The 19580-nt window shown below is 53.1% G+C and overlaps 1 protein-coding gene across 10 annotated transcripts in view; it reads right to left on the reverse strand.

Moving 5' to 3' along the window:
* Window positions 1-19580, reverse strand: part of GRK5 (G protein-coupled receptor kinase 5) — a 216862-nt gene that overhangs the window by 36275 nt on the left and 161007 nt on the right. For 9 of the 10 annotated variants that reach the window (XM_036828912.1, XM_036828911.1, XM_036828909.1 and 6 more), the window contains one exon: window positions 14089-14166. The exons of the other annotated variant lie outside the window; for it this stretch is intronic. In XM_036828912.1, the coding sequence (XP_036684807.1) occupies window positions 14089-14166 (78 nt within the window). The remainder of the gene's footprint in view (window positions 1-14088; window positions 14167-19580) is intronic. 10 annotated transcript variants of the gene reach the window in all.

Genomic DNA, 19580 nt, shown 5'->3' on the forward strand with positions numbered 1-19580 from the left:
CTCTGTCAAGCTCTAAGGAAATGTGATGTTCACCTCTGGCCATCAGGTGGGCAGGGTCTCCAATCAGAAGCAATTCACCCTGAAGCAGAGGAAGCTGAAGCTTTGGGGCCCTTTACTTGCAGTCCTAGGAGCTACAGAGTTTTCTAGGTGAGAGAGGAAGCATTTCTGCCCAAGCACCTCCGGTAAATTGAGATCTCAGGTGAAAAGGACCGAATCTCCAAGCCTCCAGTCATTGGTTGTGGTTTCTTTTCTCATTCTCAGGAAATACTTTTGTACCTAATGTTCTGTTCCTTCTTCTTAAAGAGCATACTTCCCATGCTACTTAAGCTTCAGCCCCAACAAAACCTGGACCTTCCCTTGTCTCTGATAGACAGCACTCGGTCTTGAAGGGGCCCTTCTCTAGGGGGACATCCAGGGGTCCACCTCCTGCCACTCTGCACTTTTATCTTTTTGTGATGATCAGCCAAAGACCCAGAGTCCAAGGGGCTCCCGGGGCTCTCTGGGGCTTCTCATGGTAGGAGAAGGTGAGGAAGGCCATTGCCCTGACACTGTGCTGGGAAGCAGCCCGGTGTCCTACGTAAGGCCCACGGTTCCATTATGACGCAGACACACACGGCCACCCTGGGGATCTCCTTAAGTCTTTGGGCAACGATCTCTTACACCAGTTCGGGGGTGACCCTGGGGATAGCGGGTTACTCTGCCAGGCCAGGAAGACATCGCAGGGCGCGGAGCTGCCTCTGTGAGCAGACCCAGAGGTGGTGCCACTGCTGTGACCAGTCAGAAAGCAAGGAGCTCACTGCTTCTCCCGCCGGGGTCCGAGCTGATTCAGTCTGTCAGCTACAACAGGGTCCCTGAGTGTCCATTCTGTGCCCAGGTCATGAGCTCCACCCCAATGACCTCATAAACCGACTCACTTGGCCAGTGGCAGGAGTTCAAGGCTGGTGGGGACTGAGGGTGGCGGAGTGTGGAGCTGCCTTTCAGCCCCTGGAAGGGCGAGCTCAGAGCGGTGGCCTCATGGCTGAGGTGAGGTCTGATCAAGGCTCAGAGGACGAAGGGCGTTTGGCTAGGCAATGAGGAGGACCCTCCAGGTATCTGTACCCTGCGAAGTATTCTGAGAAGGCCAGGGCTCTGAAAGAATCAACTTTATCCTATGGCAAAATCGACACTTGTCTGGACAAATTTAAGATGGCAGAGAGCAGGTTCACAGAGACCATCAACTGCGTGAGGGGCCACGGGGCCAGGCGGTCTTCTGAGCAAGGCTGCTCTACAGGGGGTTCCAGCCCTTTCTGAGGGTGCCCCTGCTGACTGGGCCACCCCAGGTCACAGGGTATCACATTCCCTGGGTCAGCAAAGTGGAGAAACACAGCCCTTGAGACATAGCCACGACCCTCCAAGAAGGGAAAAGCAGATAGGGACTGAAAGGGTCTTGTCCCTTACTTCCTTTGCTGTTCAAGTGGCTTCGCAGAAATCAGGATGAAGGATTTTTAGGGGTCAGGAAGTGAGAGAGAACATTTTTAAACACTAGCAGAATTTAGCCAGAGGCCCTGAGAGCTGGGCAACTTGAATGAGAAAGAAAGGAAAACATACAAGTGGCCCTGACCCAGACCATGACTTTTTACGTCAAAAGCAAAAAAGGATAATTAACAAAACGAAATCTGCCTGGATGTGGAGTGAGAGGCCAGCCGGGCTCTGTCAACTTGATAATCTCCGGTCAAGACCTGTGGGCCCAGAGTGTGCAATGGGAGAAGACTCGCTGTTTACACAGGCGGTCCTGGCTCTCAGGACCCAGAGAAGCGGGGTTTTTCCTGGCGAGCGGTTTGAATTCGGCCACCTCTGCTCTGGGTCAGGGCGGCCACGTGCAGGTAATTCACGGGTAGAACTTGGGTCCTAAGGGGCTGAGGTGCAGAACGCTCACGGCCGGGAGTGTCTCTCGTTCCTTGTGCATGAGAGGTGAGGTCACAGCAAGCCGACTCTCCACCTTCCAGAACACTCTCCGGGTCCACAGCCTCCAGACCGGCTTCAATTTGAAACTGTGTTGGAAATACCTTGGCCCGGGAAGATTTTTCTGCAGTCAAGATTTCATTCCACGCGGCTTGGGAATGAAGGAGGGGCAGGAATCTCCTAAGATCCAGGGAATTCGACTGAAATCCCCATGATGTCATTTCTCTGCCCAAGGCCCACGGTCAGGGAGGGCCTGTCAGGCCACACGGATTCGGCCGAGCACAGGCACTGCAGAGACCAGCATCGCTGCCTACCCAGGGCAAGGCTGAGGGGAGGTTGTCCTCAGGAAGCCTGTGGCTGGTTTCTCTGTCTCCAGACACTCTAAAAAGAGGAATTCTGGTCAGGAAACACTACACACACACACACACACACACACACACACACACACACAGGAATGGGGGTCAGAGGTAGTGCCGGCTCCACTGGCATCAAAGGAACATCCAACTTCCCGACCTGGAAGGTCACAAGAAAGGAAGAGGGACCCCGATGGGCATGCTCTGGCCTGCTGTGTGGAGCCCCGGCTGGCAGAGCAGCCTCAAGGATGTCGAGAGGGGCCCAAAGACATCAGGCAAAGAGGATGTGTTTTCCAGGAAAGGTTGGGGGAGAGAAATAAGTGTATCTATTTGAAGGACAATTACAGTCTTTAAAAATGTTGTGCAGGGAGATTGTGACATGAGAAAAAGCTAATGACACAGCGCAAAGGTTCGGAGCCAGAAGGTGGACCCGGCGCAGGAGGGATCAGCCAGTGTGCACATCCTCCAATCCACCTGCCCTCCCGGACTTGCTGCTTTGTGCGCAGCTGGGAAGCTGATTCGGGGGGATTTTGTCTTTGGTTAACCTCTGAGAAGACGACACAGTGGAAAAGAAAGATCCCAGGTTCTAGAACCGGACAGACCGGGGTTATATCTCATCATCACCTTTTTTCTGTTGTTGTTCTTTTTCTTTTATTGTGGTAAAATAGACATAACAGAAAAATTGCCATTTTAACCACTTGTAAGCGGACGATTCCACAGCATTAATTACATTCATAATGTTAACTATCACCACCATCTTTTTCCACATTTTTTCCATCATCCCAAACAGAAACTCTATACCCATTAAGCAATAACTCCCCATCCCTCCCTCCAACGAGTCCCTGGTAAGCTCTAATTTACTTTCTGTCTCAATGAATTTGCCTATTCTAGACACTTCATATAAGTGGAATCACACAGTGTGTGGCCTTTTATGTCTGGCTTCTTTCACTTAGCATAATGTTTTCAAGATTCATTCATGCCGTAGCATGTGTCAAGACTTATTCCTATTTATGGCTGAATAATATTCCAGTGTGGATACAACACATTTTGCTTATCCATTCATCTGTCAATGGACACTTGAGTTGCTTCTACTTTTCGGCTATTGTGAATAATGCTGCTATGGATATTTGCATACAAGTTATCTGTGTCAGTCCCTGTTTTCAATTCTCCCAGCTTTCACTCTTAATAGCTAAAGGCCTTTACCCAAGGTAGAACAGGGACAAATGTGTCTACTACAAATGAATGTCATGAAGACAGGATGCGATAAAGATGTAAAGCACACAGCATACAGTAGGTGCTAAAATAATGTCACTTTGCCCCACCTCCCCCTTTAACACCCACCCTTAGTAAAGGAGTGTGAGAGGGTTAGATTCAGTGATGCCCTCAAGGGCATCTCCATTTAAAAAGTGTGGATACTTAAATGGTGAAACTTTCGGCACCAGCAGCCTTCTCTGCTTTGTTGGCACACTACAAATGTCTCAGCATTTAGACAAGTACTGACGCAAAGAATAATAGCCTCAGGGGAATTCAGGCCCAGTTGCAGGCCAACCAGGGTGGGAGGTGGTAAATGAAGTCAGGAAGCATTCCTTTTCGTGCCTTTGCGCCATACTTGCAGCACAGGGGTGTGGAAAGCCCAGTGAGGAATGTTCCATTCTCCTCCTCCAGCTGTATGACCCTTCAGGGGTCCAGCTCCTCTTTGAGCCTCAGTTCCCTCATCTAGGAAATGAGGAGTTTGGCTTAGCCCAGTAGTTTTAAAACTGGGTTCCAAGGAGCCACAAGTGTTCTTCTCAAAGCCAGGGCTCAGGACGGGGAAGGGAGCAAAAGGGGGCCCTGCCCTAGGCTGGTCAACCACAGCAGATCCGCGTGTCTTTGCATCTGGAAATCTACAGCTAAAACTGCATGCAAAGCCTTGGACCAGGTGGCCCCTGAGATCCCCTGGGTGCTGTAGCCTACTCTAGGTGGTGTCCTCTTTCCCCTTGGAATGAACTAGAGGAACAGTCCCTGAGGGTGGGCCATGGAGTCATCTCCCAATGTACCAGGATTGCTGGCTCAAGCAGCAGGGGCACTCCACGGGGAACCATGTAGTGCTGGGTGCTGGGGCAAACTTGAAATGACCCAGGAGCCCTGCTGCTCTCCAAACGGCACTGGTTTGCCAGTCTCCAAAGGACTGGTCATGAACAGTCCTTCAATCAAGAAGAGATGTGAGTGGAGCTCAAGGCAGGGAGCCAGGTTAGGTTATCTTAGGAGAGCAGGATGGGGAAGGGTCAAGAGCACAGACTCCGAAGTCTCAGCTTCCTCCATCCCAGCTGTGTGACCTTGAGCAAGTTACTTAACCTCTCTGTGTCTTCACCTCCTCATCTTTAAAATGGAGATAATAATCTATGGGGTAGATATGAGGATTAAGTGAGCTATTTAAAGCCCTGAGAATAGTGTTTGGCACACAGTAAGAGCTGTTCCCAGGAAGTTCCTTTCTCAAGTTTTCTTTTCAACCCTCTTCCAGCCTTGAGGCTTCTTGCAGTGCTGTGGCAGAAAGTGGGAAAACCTGGGGTGCATGCCCCACAGGTCCTTCCAGCTGGACCCTTCCAGCCAGACCCTGCCCAGGAGGGGTTCAAGCAAAGGTGGATTCTGAGCTCACCAGATTCACTGACAGCAGGATGGAGATGCCGTTCGGGCTGCAGGGAGGCAGACAAGAGCCAGGTGATCTTAGCAGAGATGAACAGCTGGCTCTGGGGCCAGAAGCAGGGAGCTCAAACCCCTGGAGGGCAGGCCGGGCACGTGGAAGGGAGGCATTTACCCGAGCCACCCGTATTCCATGGCCTTGGGTCCCTGGAGACCAAGTGCTGGTTAGATGGCTAGATGGATGCTAAGCTGGCTCCTCAAGGCCCCAGATCCCAGGAAGGGAGATCCAGGAGCGAGCCTCAGCCCTAGTGCCCTTTGCTTTAGGTAATGCTGTCTCTTCCAACAACAAGCCAGCATTTCTAAAATGCATCATAGCTGGGAAGTAGACAGCCCAGCATTTTCCAAAGATGATGAAGTGGTCTTAGCCTCGAGGTACAGGGACACAATTAAATAATACTGAATCACTCAGTGAAAAAAGTATTCCCTTCTCAATTTTCTTTCAAGTCTCCCATCGTCAAGAAGAAAGTCTCAGTGTGATGCTACCTACCATCTTGCTAACCTGTCTCTAATACTCGCTACTTGCCCTTCAGAAACAAAGAGAAAGGAGGTTCCGAGCGTTAGGTAAGCAAAAGAGTATCCAGCTAGGATAACTTTTCCAGTTATCTTTATGTACAGCAAATCAATACTGGCTTTCCAGGTAATTCCTGATAACAAAGTTTCCTTTTGAAACTCATTTATTTCAAGTTAAAAGATGAGTTGATTTAAAGAAAAATGAGCCCATTTGGGCACCACTGTTATCATGCCCATACTCAGATGGGGAAACTGAGGCTCCAAACACGCCCCACGGGAAAGTGGCAGAACTGGGTTCCATGTGCCCCTGAAGACAAAGATTGAAGCCTCTGACTGCCCCAGAGGCCGAGGAGTTGTCCCCTTTCGGGAAGCCAGCTGTTTGGGTTAGCTCAGATCCTATGCTACTGCCTGGTGGGGTAGGGGGAGGCGCCAGTGAAGGGAGGCTGTGAGCCGGGGGCCAGAGAAAGAGGAACTTGGAATAATTATTATTTCCTTTCATTCAAGCTCCTTACTTTTTGAAAAGTAGATGTTTTCCGGAGAACCAAACAAGCACTAGGAATAGATTTCTTTTGTGCAGAAACTCAGACTGATGGGTAGTTTCCCCCTTAACAAGAACAAACTTCCCTGCCTTAGCCTACCATTGTTTTCAGAAACAAAGAGGCATCTCTGGAGGGCCCAGAGAACGCCATCCTGCCAGTGGACCTCCTGCAAGAAATGCCCTCCAAGAGCTGCCTGCTCTGGGGCATTCCCAGGATCCCACAGAGGATGCCAAGCGGGTTCATGTCAGAAGCCTGTCCCAACCCACCTGCCCACCTCATTGTCGGAGGAAGCCCACGCAGGCCCTTTCAACAGGACCCTCCGCCAGGTCTGAGCTTCCGCCTGGCATCCACTGACACTTCCTAGCAAAACCACATTGAAACTGGGTGCCACCTGCCAGGCCTTAGTGATTGGAGTGGAGACCTGGCACAGTTGCTGATGGGCACAATTAAAATGAACAGAGCAAGATGTCCTACAAACCACACTGCCGAAGCAGGACATTAAGAAGCTCCTTTTAAGCCCTGCTTCCGCTATTCTAAGCCAGCCTCTTCCCTTCCCAAACCTCAGGTGCCTGACCTGTAAAATAGACGCACTAATACCCATCTTGGGGAGTTGCTAGGAAGATCCAAAGCAGGTCATTGCAGTGCTAGACCCAGAGAGCCTAAAGAATATGGTCATGTCAACCAGGAGAAGGCGTGGAATATTGGTGAAGGACCAGACCTGGCCCTGCTCCTTACAACAGGCGATGGGGCTTTGGTTTTGCAGAGGAAGAGAGATTTATGGGCCTAACGTTTCTCCATATACACCCGGTTTCTCAAAAGACTGAGGCCGTCTTACAGGGACAGATAAGACAACATGAAGACAAGTCATTTAAAAGCAAGTAACAGAAATGAATCTGAATGTCATCAAAATGAAAAATCTTTGTGTTTCAAAGGACACCATCAAGAAAGTAAAAAGACAACCCACAGACTGGGAGAAAATATCTGCAAATTATATATCTGGTAAAGGACTTGTACCTAGAACATAAAAAGAACGCTTGGGGCTTCCCTGGTGGCGCAGTGGATAAGAATCTGCCTGCCAATGCAGGGGACACGGGTTCGATCCCTGGTCTGGGAAGACCCCACATGCCGCAGAGCAACTAAGCCCGTGCACCACAACTACTGAGCCTGTGCTCTAGAGCCCACGAGCCACAACTACTGAAGCCCGAGCGCCTAGAGCCCATGCTCTGCAACAAGGGAAGCCACTGCAATGAGAAGCCCATGCACCGCAACGAAGACCCAACACAGCCAAAAAAAAAAAAAAAAAAGAACCCTTAGGATTCAACATTAATAAGATAAACGACCCAATTTAAAAATGGGCAAAGGATTTGAATAGACTTTTCTCCAAAGACGATATACAAATGGCCAATAAGCACATGAAAAGGTGCTCAACATCATTAGTCATTAGGGAAATGCAAATCAAAACCACAATGAGATACCACTTCACACCCACTAGGATGAAAAAAGAAGACGGAATATGCCAAGCGTTGGAGAGGATGTGGAGAGATTGGAACCTTCATACACTGCTGGTGGGAATGTCAAATGGTGCCGCCACTTTGAAAACAGCCTGGCCATTCCTCAACTGATTAAATATCCAAGTTACCATGTGACCCAGCAATTCCACTCCTAAGTATATACCCAAGAGAAATTTAAAAACATGTCCATGCAAAAACTTGTGCATGGATGTTCATAGCAGCATTATTCATAACAGCCCAAAAGCGGAAACATCCAAGTGTCTATCGGTTGATGAGAAGATAAATAAAATGTGGTTTATCCATAAAAATGGAATATTATCCAGCCATAAAAAGGAATGAAATACTGATACCTGCTACAACATGGATGAACCTTGAAAACATGCTAAGTGAAAGAAGTCAGTCACAAAAGTCCACATATTGTATGATTCTACTTATATGAAATGCCCGGAACAGGCAAATCCATAGAGACAGAAAGTAGATTAGCAGTTGCCTGGGGTGGGAAGAAAAGGAAATAGGGAGTGATGGTGATGAGTACAGGGTTTCTACTCAGGGAGATAAAAATGTCCTGGAATCAGATAGTGGTGATAGTTGCACAATTCTGTGACTATTTTAAAAATCATTGAACTGTGGACTTTAAAAGAGTAAAGTTTATGATATGTGAATTATATCTCCATAAGCTAACATTTTATTTTATTTTTTTTAAACTTTATTTTTTTTTTTATTTGTTGACTGCATTGGGTCTTAGTTGCAGTGCTTGCGCTTCTCTCTAGCTGCGGCGCGCAGGCTTAGTTGCCCCGCGGCATGTGGGATCTTAGTTCCCCGACCAGGGATCAAACTGGCATCCCCTGCATTGCAAGACGGATTCTCAACCACTGGACCATCAGGGAAGTCCCCATAAGTTAGTATTTTAAAAATGATGTCTGTAGTGCTGAATGATATATAATACTGTTTTCAGGACCATCCATTATTATTATTTATTATTATAATTAGGAATATTTCCTGGTCCATCTCCAGCTCAGAGCAATCCTGCACCTGAATACCTGCCACCTGTATCACCTCTGATCTGTAGGTACCTGGAAAGTGAGCTGCCCAGATCTCTACAGAGCCCAGCACACATGTCTGATTCGACCAGCTTCTGGGCAGCTTCTCTGAGCTGTCTCACCAGCACTAGAAATTAGCCTGCCAAACAGACAATGTTTTCAGCTTGGGGGTTGGGGAAACGTAGGCGGGAAGCAATTTTCCATATGCTCCCCTGAATCCCCCAGCCTTCCTTGCTGGTTGGTGGACTGAGAGAGAAAGTGATGTGTCACATCGGGACCAAGGCAGTTAAAGCTCACGTGCGTCTTTCACTCCTCTCTTCCCCTTTGGTGGTGGAGACACCAAAGCAGCCTGGACCCCTGATCTTCATCCAGAAGAGACCCAGGCAGAGCACGCATGAGAAAGAAAGAAATTTCTGGTATGTGAAGCCCCTGAGATTTGGGGTTTGTTTGTTGTGGCAGCTAGCATTAATCATCCTGACCAATGCACTGCCGTTGGCCAGTCTCTCTGGCCAGCCCTCTGAGGCTGAGGACCCTGTGGACCCCTCCTTGGCCTCTCACAACTCCACAGCTGGAGTTCATGTCTGAATGATTTCCTCATTCAACGGCCTGAATTTGAAAACACAGACTAGGAAGGGGGAAAGTCAGATGAGAGCCACTGCTTAGGGAGAGTCTTATTCGTACCAGCTCCTGGGCTCTGTCCTGCTGGTATTTATGACCCTCGCCCACTGGACAGAGCAGCCTGAGGCTCCGGGAGGTTAAGTAACTTTCCCAAGGCCACTCAGCTAACAGAGGCCAAGCCTGGCTTCCAACCCAGGTCTACCAGGTTCTAAAACTCGCCTCCTCACAGCACTCTGCTGCCTTCGTGTCAGATCTCAACAGCTTTCAGCCCATCCCAAAGCCCACCCCGGGCTGGTGTCCTCTAACTGCCCCCAGAGCAAGGCTGGCCGTGTACAGGCAACTGATGCAGGATTCTGGGCAGCGTCCAAAGAGAGGACTTGGCCTCGGAGATGGATGCCTTCAAGCCAGGGTTTGGAGAGCATCATCGCATGGGGAGAGAGAATCCGGCTCCGGGCATGAGCTTTGACTTTGAGCAGGGATTTTCAGCCAGACTCTCAGCAAACACACTCCGTCAGACACTGGGGGACACAGGCCAGCCAAGTGTCAGCTCGCCAGAAAGAGACTTGAGGCGGGAGAGGGAAGGGGCCCATAGAGGGAAGCTTCCCAGGGCCCCTCATTGTCTCATTCAAACCAACTCACAATGGATGAGAGCCATGTGTCCAACACTGTGCACGGGGCAGGGGACACAGAGAACAGATGCCATCGTATCTGCCCAGTGAGCTACTAGCCTGGCCACCTACAGCAATGGCCCTCATCCTGGGTACCCTGCCTTTCCTGGGGGCACCTGCACCCACTCAGTGACTTGAGATGGAAACCAGAGAGTCACTTGGGACTCCTCTTTCTCCCTTTCCTCATGCCCCACACCTGCCATCCCCCGAGAGCTCCTTCCCCCAACATTCCCAAGGCCCTTGGTCTTCCCATCCACCCCCCCCACCCCCGTCCTGCCCCAGCTGCGGCAGCAGCTCCCGGGATGGCCTCCTGCCTCCAGCCCTCCCCCTCCCCTTTCTCCTCTGCGTTGGGGGAGAGACCATCCTAAACTGCAAATGGCATTCAGAGTCCTAGGGGCTCCCCACTGCCCTTAGGATGGTGTCAAACTCCCCACCGTGGTTTTCCAGGTCCTGCCACCCAGAGGGCCCCTGTAACACTGACCTCTCCCCCACACACACACCCTTTCCCACCTCTGCACCAAGGCCGCTCACCCTCAGCGCTACTGACACTTGGGGCCAGATAACTCTTCGTGGTGGGGGCCATCCTGTGCATCGCAGGAGGCTCAGCTGTACCCCTGCCCATGCGCGTTAGATGCCAGTAGCACAAACCCCCAGTTGTGTCAATCAAAATTATCTCCAGACACTGCCAAATGTCCCCGGGGCGGGGCGGGGTGGGGAGGGCAAAACATCCCCAGGTGAGAGCCCCTGCTCTAGACCTTTGCGCATGAAAGGCCCTTCTCCTTCCCTTTCATTCGCACCTGGCTTCCCCTCATCATCACATTGAAATTTGATTCCGCTGCATCAACTCCCAGAAGGCTCCCTGGCTCGCCCAGGCCGGTCTAGGACAGCCTCCCCGGACCTTCCACCCTCACACTTCCCTGTGCACCGTCCGCCACTGCTCCCATCACACTGCATTCCACCGATCTGTCGACGCCCCGTCACCCCCTCTGGAAGCCGGGCTCCTCAGAAGCCACCTCCTCCGGGGCGTGGAAGCACTGACCCCACGGACCTGCAGAAGCACAACAGAGCAGCGAGCTCGGAGACCACCCAGGTGGGAGCGATGGCTTCTGCCCAGAGGCAGAAAAGGCTCTGTGCGGAGGAGCAGAGACACAGCGGGAGAAAGACGGAGGGGGGCCAGCCCCTTCCGGGTGCGGGGCCTTGCAGGGAACAGACGGACAAGGGCGACGAGATGGGGACATCAAGATGAGGCTGGGAGGTGGCGTGGCTGGAGCCCAGCGTGGGGCCTTTGGGAGAGGAAACTGGAGGCCAGGTCGTGAAGACCCCTGCCTGTGTTCTGCAGCCCAAGATGTATTCAGCAGGATGTGAAATTGAGAAAAAAAAAAAAAGTTTGGGAAATGCTTTATTAGCAGTTAATCAGGTTTCTTTACTGAGGGACTTCTCAGAGCCTTTAGTCTGCTCACAGGCCGGGTGAGTCTTTACAGGGAGAGACACGGCGAGCAGTGCTGCGCACAGGTAATTGTCCACAGAGGAGTCCTTTTCCCAGAGCCTCTTGAACGGTCGGTGTCGCACAGTCTACCCTTTGGAAAACGCTGCCTGGAGCTGAGACACGTGAGCTGCACCTTGAGGACGGGGTACAAGGTGCGGACGACCTGGGTTTGGGGACAAGCGTCCTGGGGGCCGTTCGAAGGCCTCAGAGCCAGTGCTGGGGCCTCAGCCACGTGGCTCCTCCCCCAGCGCTCGCTCCCCAGCACCCGGGGCATCTGCAGCGCTGACAAGTAACACAGGCTCCCGGGAGAGCGACTGCAGGAAGGACTGGGAAGGCAGCGCAAAACTTATTATCGGAAAACAGTCAACCCACGGGACCGCTTCGACCACCTTCCCCAGGCCCCTGGGCCATAACGTATGCTGTGGTTTACATTTTTTTAATTGAGGAGTACTTAAGGAAAAAATGCTGGCAAGCTCTGAGGCACCTGTGAAACGGTCTGAGCTGACGGGGAGGCTGGGCCCCATCCCCGCAGGAGACAGAGGCGGCGCTGAGCAGGGGTAGCGAGGTCCGGAGGGCCCCGACTGGGGTCCGTGAGAAGAGGCTTCTGGTCAAGGTTGGCCAGTGGGGAGAGAGGGAAGTGGCCCCCGCAGCAGCCCTTGGACAGGCCAAGCGAGCCAGCAAGGCCAGGCAAAGGGACGACCTCACGCTCACCACAGGTCATGGCCAGGCCAGCAGATGCGCGGGGGCGGGCGGGTGTGCGGTGGGCACAGTGCAGCACAGGGGCAAAGCCAAAGGCTCTGGGATCACCGCGACCTGGGCCCAACGCCCAGCTGTCACCTGGGACAGTGACAGCACCTCCTGAGCCTCCCGGTCCTCGTAAGATGCAGCCACATCACACGGCAACAGCAAGACTAGGTGAGACTGCGCCTGCACACACTGGGTCCTCAGTACATGTTAGTTGCCACTGTTTGAGGGGGAACCCCAGCAGGTGGGCAGCCCGAAAGGGGGGCGCAGATGGAGAGCTAGACGGACAAAGCTGAGCCACTGTGGAAACCACCTTGGCCGAGGGCAGCAAGAGTCTGTCAGCTGCGCGGCCGTAGCAGGTCACTCCCTGCTCTGGGCCCTGGCAGCCGCCTGTAAACGGGGCTGTCTATCCACCTCTCATCTCGTGAAGGCCAGAAGTGTCACAGACAGTGTCTAGCTGGTGTCTGGCTGGCTTTAGGTGCTCAGCAGTGAGCCGTTCTCTTCCCCCGGGGCTGTTTACGCCCCTCAGGCCTGTTATGCCCGGAGTGGACTCCCTGGGTCAAGTGGTGGCCAGGAGACTGAAAACATTCACCTGCAGCCTCTCAACAGGTCAGCGGCTGCGACTGCAGGCAAAGGGGGACCCTGCTCAGACACGTCTCCTCCTTGACCATTTTCAACCTAAAGACTTTCAGGCCCGTATCTGGAACAAAGCGAGGCCACGCAACCTGGTGGCCCTGCAGATGGAGAGGGCAGCCAGGTGTGCCCAGGGCCACGCCTTGTGCAGAGCGAGCCAGCCCTGTCCAGTGTCTGGAGGAGTTTATGAACATGAATCCACTCGCTTCTGAAAAGTGCAAAGGCCCTGGGGTTGCTTGCCCTTCCATTAAGAGGTGCGTATGATTACGACGGAAGCAGAAGCAGAAAAGGGAAGCAGCTGGGGGTGGTGGCTCAGCAGGAGCCGGAGAAAGGGACACGGAGACACCTCTGGGGTGAGGCTGGGCCGGCCGCCGGCGGGCGCTGGAGGCGAGCACACCTGCTCCGGAGCAAGGGCTCAGTGTGGCACGCGCGGTCCTCATCACACACTCAGGCCCCTGGGACCTCCCGAACATCCCAGGGGGCAGCGAGGGTGTGAGGTGGGAGCAGAGCTGCCAAGGACCCCTGTGACCCCTGCTGAGAACGACAAGGTGACTCAAGGGACTTTCACGCCAGGTGAATAAAACATATAAAACTGTGCAGAAACCATCCGTACGTACAGGGAGAGGAGGAGGCCTGGCTGTAGACTCGGAAGGAGCTACTGTGGGTTTAATCCCCTCGTGTCACCCTGGATGCCTTCACCAGGGGCTTTCAGCAGCCCGCCTGCTGCTGGAGGAGCTGGTGTGTGTGAGCGGGATTCCTTGTGTCCACAGTCCTGCCTCTGACTCCTGAGTGGAACTCAGCCGGAGCAGCTGCAGCGTCCATGTTTAACTGCATCCAGCGTCCGTGCCGCCATGAATGCACACAGGCCATGGGGGTGACCCCGGTCCTGAGGCCCTTCAGCATACTCCAGAACACTTCAGAGTACTCTGCATTCTGCTGTGTGTTCAGCTGACTTCGCCTCTGCCAGCACAGCTTCAGCCAGCCGCTTTCCTTCCCATCACCCCTGGACCCTTCCCGTCACACTGACCTCTCAGAGCCACCCCTGCTGTGCCCTTTCTTCTGGGCACTCTGACCCCTGCCTCAGCCGAGCCTCTACCTGTCCTGCCACAAACGCCTGGGTGTCAACAGTGGGAAGTATGAGGGCCCCTGGAGGGGACTGGGCCCCCAAGAAGCAGGCCTCCCCACCCCAGGCCTGGTGTGGCCTGGACCACTGCCTTGGCCTTGCCAGGCTTGGGTGCCTCTGGAGGAGGATGAGAATTCTGGATCTGGAGACCAATGGCACCGCCGGCTGGGCACTCCTCACATGGCCTGGCACAGACCTGAGGGCCCATATTCCTCCTGCTTTGGGGTTTGGGCAGCCTCTTACCTTTGGGGTGAGGTACTTGGTCATAATTTCCTTCCCTTTTTCTCCCAGTTTTTCATCTGGAGTAACTTCATATTCTGCCTAAAACAGAAGAAGGAAAAGAACAATAATAGATTTGTTCACGAGCTTCTCATAGTTGTAGAACCTTAGAGGCCCCTGGAGAAGACAGCCTGGAGGTCACATGATCGATCCCCTCCTTCTACAGGGCAGGGAGTGAGGCCCAGAGAGGGGAGGGGCCCTGACGTCCAGTCCAGCCCACCGTGCTCCACCGCGGACACATGCTCAGAACTGGGGCGCACGTAAGAATCACGGGGGAGCCAACGATGGTGCTCGGGCCCCGCCCCATGCCCATGGAGTCAGACCCTCTGGCGGTGCGGGCCGGGCACCCAGGCAGCTGGGGTTGAGAACCACCAGCTTAGGAAAATCAAAGGAAGCTGCTGGAAAATAACTGGAGCCACCAACCTGGAAGATCCTCGAGAGAGGCTGCCTGAGGTCACACACCTTACAAGCTGTGTGACCTTGGACAGTTTCCTCAACCTCTATAAAGTGCAGATGGAAAAAGCACCTACGTGTAGGGTGATTGTGCAGAGAGGACGTGACAAAGACGGGCACATAATAAATACTCATTGTAATTACTACACCTTGCAAGAGAAGACAATAATATGCATTCCGTACCTTTTACAGCTTTTCAGTTTACAAAGGGAACATACAGAGATATTTCAGATGCTCGTATGAACCTGAAAAGGGCCCAGGTAGCGGCACAGGAGGGCAGGGGCTGCTGTCATACCCCTTCATCTGCAAACGAACAGCAGGAGGCTCAGCAGAGCTGCCCCGGGTCCCTGGGAGGTGGGCGGGGGCGGGGGGGCTGCAGCAAGGCGGCGGGGCTGGGACTTGGCCCTCCAGGCCCAGACCTCCTTCTCAACAACACCAAGGAACTTAGGACCCTGATGGCTGGCCAAGCCAGTGGGACCCGGGCTCTAAAGAAAGAAGTGAGGCCTCAAAAGACCAACTGTGCTATCTTCCTTGACCCAAGAGAGGCTCCTTCACTGGCATCTGACCCACTTGCTAAGTGGGTAAAAGGCCTCCTCGAGTTAAGGAAAAGCTTGGGTGAGCTTGCCTTTCTCATTTACACAAGGGAACTAATTGCAAATTGTTTATAACCATTTCAAAATCCACCTCCCAAGGACTTGTCAGCCTCCGTCCAAAAGTACAGCTATTTCAAAAGAGACAGGAAATGACATCAGCACAGAGGGACTGAAACTCCTTCCCCAGCCACCTCGCTGTGAAGTCAGACCCCAACCTCCGCCCCCCACCCCCTGGCCTGGTTCAAAGCAACCTCTCAACCCAGTGTCTAGGGTCCAATTTCTCCCCAGGCCAGCCCGGAAGACCCTCCCGGGCTGGAGCTGCATCTCCAAAGGGGCTGAGGGTTCTAGAGTACAACTGCCCCCCTATTTTCCAGGGGGAGAAGAGAAGCTCCTAGTGTCCATCCACCCTGGAAACCCCTCCTGGTGGTCTGGCGCTATGGGAATTTACCCAGACTGCTTTGCAGGGCCCAGGCCACAGGCAAATGCCCGACTACCTTTTGGGGGTAACTCAATCCCACACAGAACCCTGGATTTGCACTGTCCCAAAACACATCTGTGAAGGCGGCTCTATTTAACCAAATGGAGGCCTAAGGCTCACTAATCAGCCTCAATAACCAGCTGAAAATATTATTGCTCTGGGTACTAAAACCCACGTTAAAAAAATAACATCCCTTTCAGGTCAGCTCCCTCCCAGCAGAGGCCCGGCTGGGCAGCTGGGCGCCACAGTTCCACGGGGCGGCAGCCGGGAGCACGCGGGGACAGGCTTCCCCAGCCCGGCATCAAAAGGCCTTTCTTTGAAAGTCCATGTCAGGTCGCCACCACTTGAAGAGCATTTGTGTTGGGAGGCAGAAAACCAACAGAAGGCTTCCAGCTGGGCTTTCCACACCGATTAAGTCACCTGGAGTGACAGGCCAAGTCTCCACGGTGACCCCCGAGAGGGGCTCACGGGGGACCCGTCCTGAGAGGCCACCTACAGAGAAAAAGCACCATGGCAGCTCGGCTGGGCAGAGCTCAGGCCGATCACACGACCAGAGGCGGGGGACCACCCGGGAACCCGCTGCTACGGGAACACCCTTGCCCAGGTAGCGGGCCAAAGCTGCTGAAATCAGCTTCAACCGGAAAACACAGGCAGCAAATAAGAGGCTGGGCTGGGCCCACAGCCTAGAATTTTACTATTAGAGTGGGCTCTGGAAATGGCAGCCAGACAATGACTTCAACGAACGGAGAGGTAAACCACATGCCAGGATGCCCCCGCGACCTCCACCCGTAAGAATTCCCTCCAACCAGGGAGGGTGGTGGGCTTGTCCCCTCCTCCCAGCAGAGGGGACACACACTGTCCTCCCTGCTGTGTCGCCCATTTGAAAGCTTCTCCTGCCCAGAGCTCAACCCTAACAGCCAGAGCGCCAAAGAGCTGCTGTGCCAGTCCACGCGGAGGGCATTTCTCTTCCCCAGATACACGCACGATGCCAACGGAGGGAGGCATTTAATGAGCCTTCTCTCTGCACGGTGGTTTATGCCAAACACAGGAATGGCCTTTGGGGAGGAGATGCTGTAACACAAAGAGCAGAATACTACATTGAGTTTAAGGCGAAAAGAATTATTTACGTATCTGTACTTGCCAAAGACTATAAACATCTGTGTACATCCTAGTTTATAAACCTAATATTTCATTCTCTTGGCTGGCTCTAATTGCATCATCCATCTCAGAAAATGCTAATAAAAATATGTCCTCTATTAAAACACATTTCCCTCAGATGAGTTTTTAAAAACATGAAGACTGCAAACCAGTACAAGGGGCCCTGCCACGTTTTCACAGAAGCCGGCACTGGTTTACAGAGCAGAGTCTGAGCTGAATTCCTCTCGGCCTCTGACCAACTTGAGATGTCACCTCCTCCTCCCAGGAGCCCTTCTCCTGCCCTGGCAGGAAGATGAAGTCAGAGAGGCTCTGAGGTCTCGCCACCTCCGGCTTCTGTAATTACCGATGTGGTCAGCTTTTCCAGAGTCCTCGCGGCAGGGACAAGTGACACGCCCGGCTGGCAGGGCTGCTCCCCGGGGCTCTTTCTGGAGAAACACCCGGCTCCTCCCACCTTGGCCTCAGTGTCTTGCTGGTGCCTGACCATGGGGGTGGGGGTCTCCGTTTGCCCCTCTGGAGTCACTCCCCACCCTGCTGCGGGGCAGGTGACAGTGAGGGTGGGGAGTTCCCTGCGGGCTCCCTCCCCACCTGGGCACCAGGTTCCTGGACCCACTTCTGAAGACCCAGCTCCTGCAGCTGCCTTCTCCCACTCCTTCCTGTATCGGCCCCTCCCCTGTCCCTGCAGAGCTGCAGGTGTGTACATCGGCCAGGGCTGCTTTCCCTGCTCTGCCCAGCACTCTGTCAACTGTCCTCCATTAAACTCTACTTCATTCACACATGAGCGAGCCATCCATCTCCGGCCAGGCCCCTCACGGATGCCTGAACAATCCTTCAGATGGCTGGCATCGCCTGCCCCCTCCCAGCCCCCCAGCTAGAATGAAGAAGCACTGCAGATGGGGGTGTCCCCCCGGGGCCCCAGGATCAGATGGGCCTGGTCAGCTCCACAGCCTGTGCCCACCTGGGCAGACAGAGTGTTCTCTGGTCTCTGGCTGCCACGTGAGGAGCCCTCGGGCCTGGGTCAGGAAGGGATTCCATGGCCCAGGTTTCAATGGGATGGGCCCAGAGAAAGAAGGGAGGGAGGAGAGGACCCCTGGCCATGCGGGGTACAGACAGAATGGTAGGAGTGACCCCAAGGTGGCGGCACCACGGCCACCAGCTTGAGAGACACATCTTGGCAGAGGCAAACTCAGAAAAGAAGTTAGGAGGAAAGGGTGCTGACCCTCTCTCGGGGCAGGGGTTGGGGGGGAGGTGACAGATTTACCAGCCGCTGTCAGAGAGCACAGAGGGGCTGTGCTCTCACCTGCTGTCTGCCCATCATTCAGAGAGCCTCCGCCCTGAGTGGCTCTCTGCCACCCCCGCACCGCCTAGCTACTCCTCCTCCTCCTCCAGCCCCTGGAATTATTTCTCTGTCCTCACTCCCTCCAGCACTCACAAGGCCACCGTGCAAAGGTCTGTGACTCTCCCTGTTATTCTTTCAATTCTAAGTGAAAAGAATCCCAACCTAGCCTAATTCAGGCAAAACCGTAATCTCTGGGCTCCTGGAATCCAAGGATGGGTTGAAAAACAAAATTGTGGGGAAAATGGAAATGCAGCCTGGCCCAGAGCACCAGGAACCAGGGACATCTGGAACCCACTCTCACCGGGGTGTGTGTGTGTGTGTGTGTGTGTGTGTGTGTGTGTGTGTGTGTGTGTGTGTGTGTGTGTTGGCCTCATTCTCCCTCAGTGCTGCCTGGCTTGCTCCAGTGGTAGGAAACATGGCAGCCAGGTTTTTTATGCTAAGCCTCCTCTACCAGAGAAGGACTTCCCCTCAAGTCTATAAACCCCAGAGAAAGGACTCATTGACCTGCACTGGCTCACAGACTCATCCCTGCTCCAATCAGCTGTGGTTTTCAGGTGACATCATTAAGAACATGGCAGCTTCTACGAGAGCCATGTTGTTTGGGAGTACAGGTGGGACACCCAGGAGACTGGACAATCCCACAGATGTCCAGTATATGAACCTACTTTATAAGCAGTACTTTTTCAAGACGACCCTGCTCCCAGGCTTTAGCAACTGCTCTGAGGGTCTTTATGTCCACCTGAATAATGATTACCACCCTCCACCCTCTCTCTGTTGGGAGATCACAGCAGTGATAGAAAGACAAAAATAAATACTGGGTATGATTCAAAAATAAGAGAAGCAGAATATTTAGTTCCGCTGGTGAGGCATTTCAATTCATTTTACAACAAAATTCCAGGATAACCAGACATATCTGAAACCAGGTGATAGCCCACTAATTTCACATGCCATAGTTCTGAGCTAGAGTGACTTGTAGCATTTCCTGATATGAGATTCCATTTGTAGTCATATTTGTAGTCGCCAGTCTCCAAAATGCACACTTTAATAATCCTCACCTCCTGCTATTCATGTTCTTGAGAAGGCTCTTTCCATACTGAATAGGGCTAACCCGTGTAACCACTACAGTATCAGGGACATGGCAGCATGGAACCTCTGAGACCAGGTTATAAAAGACATTGCAGCTTCTACCATGCTCTCTTGGATCACCTGCTCTGGGGAAAGCCAGCCACGTTGTGAGGACACTCAAGCCGTCCATGGAGAGGCTCACATGGAGGAGAGCTGAGGCCTGCAGCCAACATCCAGCACCAACCTGCCAGCCATGTGTGCGAGCCTGGAAACAGATCAAGCCTTCAGATGACTGCAGCCCCAGCCAATATCTTGACGTAACCTTTAGAGAGACCATAAGCCAGTAGCACCTCAGTTAACCACTTCCAAATCC

Source organism: Balaenoptera musculus, chromosome 16, assembly GCF_009873245.2.
Source record: "Balaenoptera musculus isolate JJ_BM4_2016_0621 chromosome 16, mBalMus1.pri.v3, whole genome shotgun sequence".
NCBI lineage: Eukaryota > Metazoa > Chordata > Mammalia > Artiodactyla > Balaenopteridae > Balaenoptera > Balaenoptera musculus.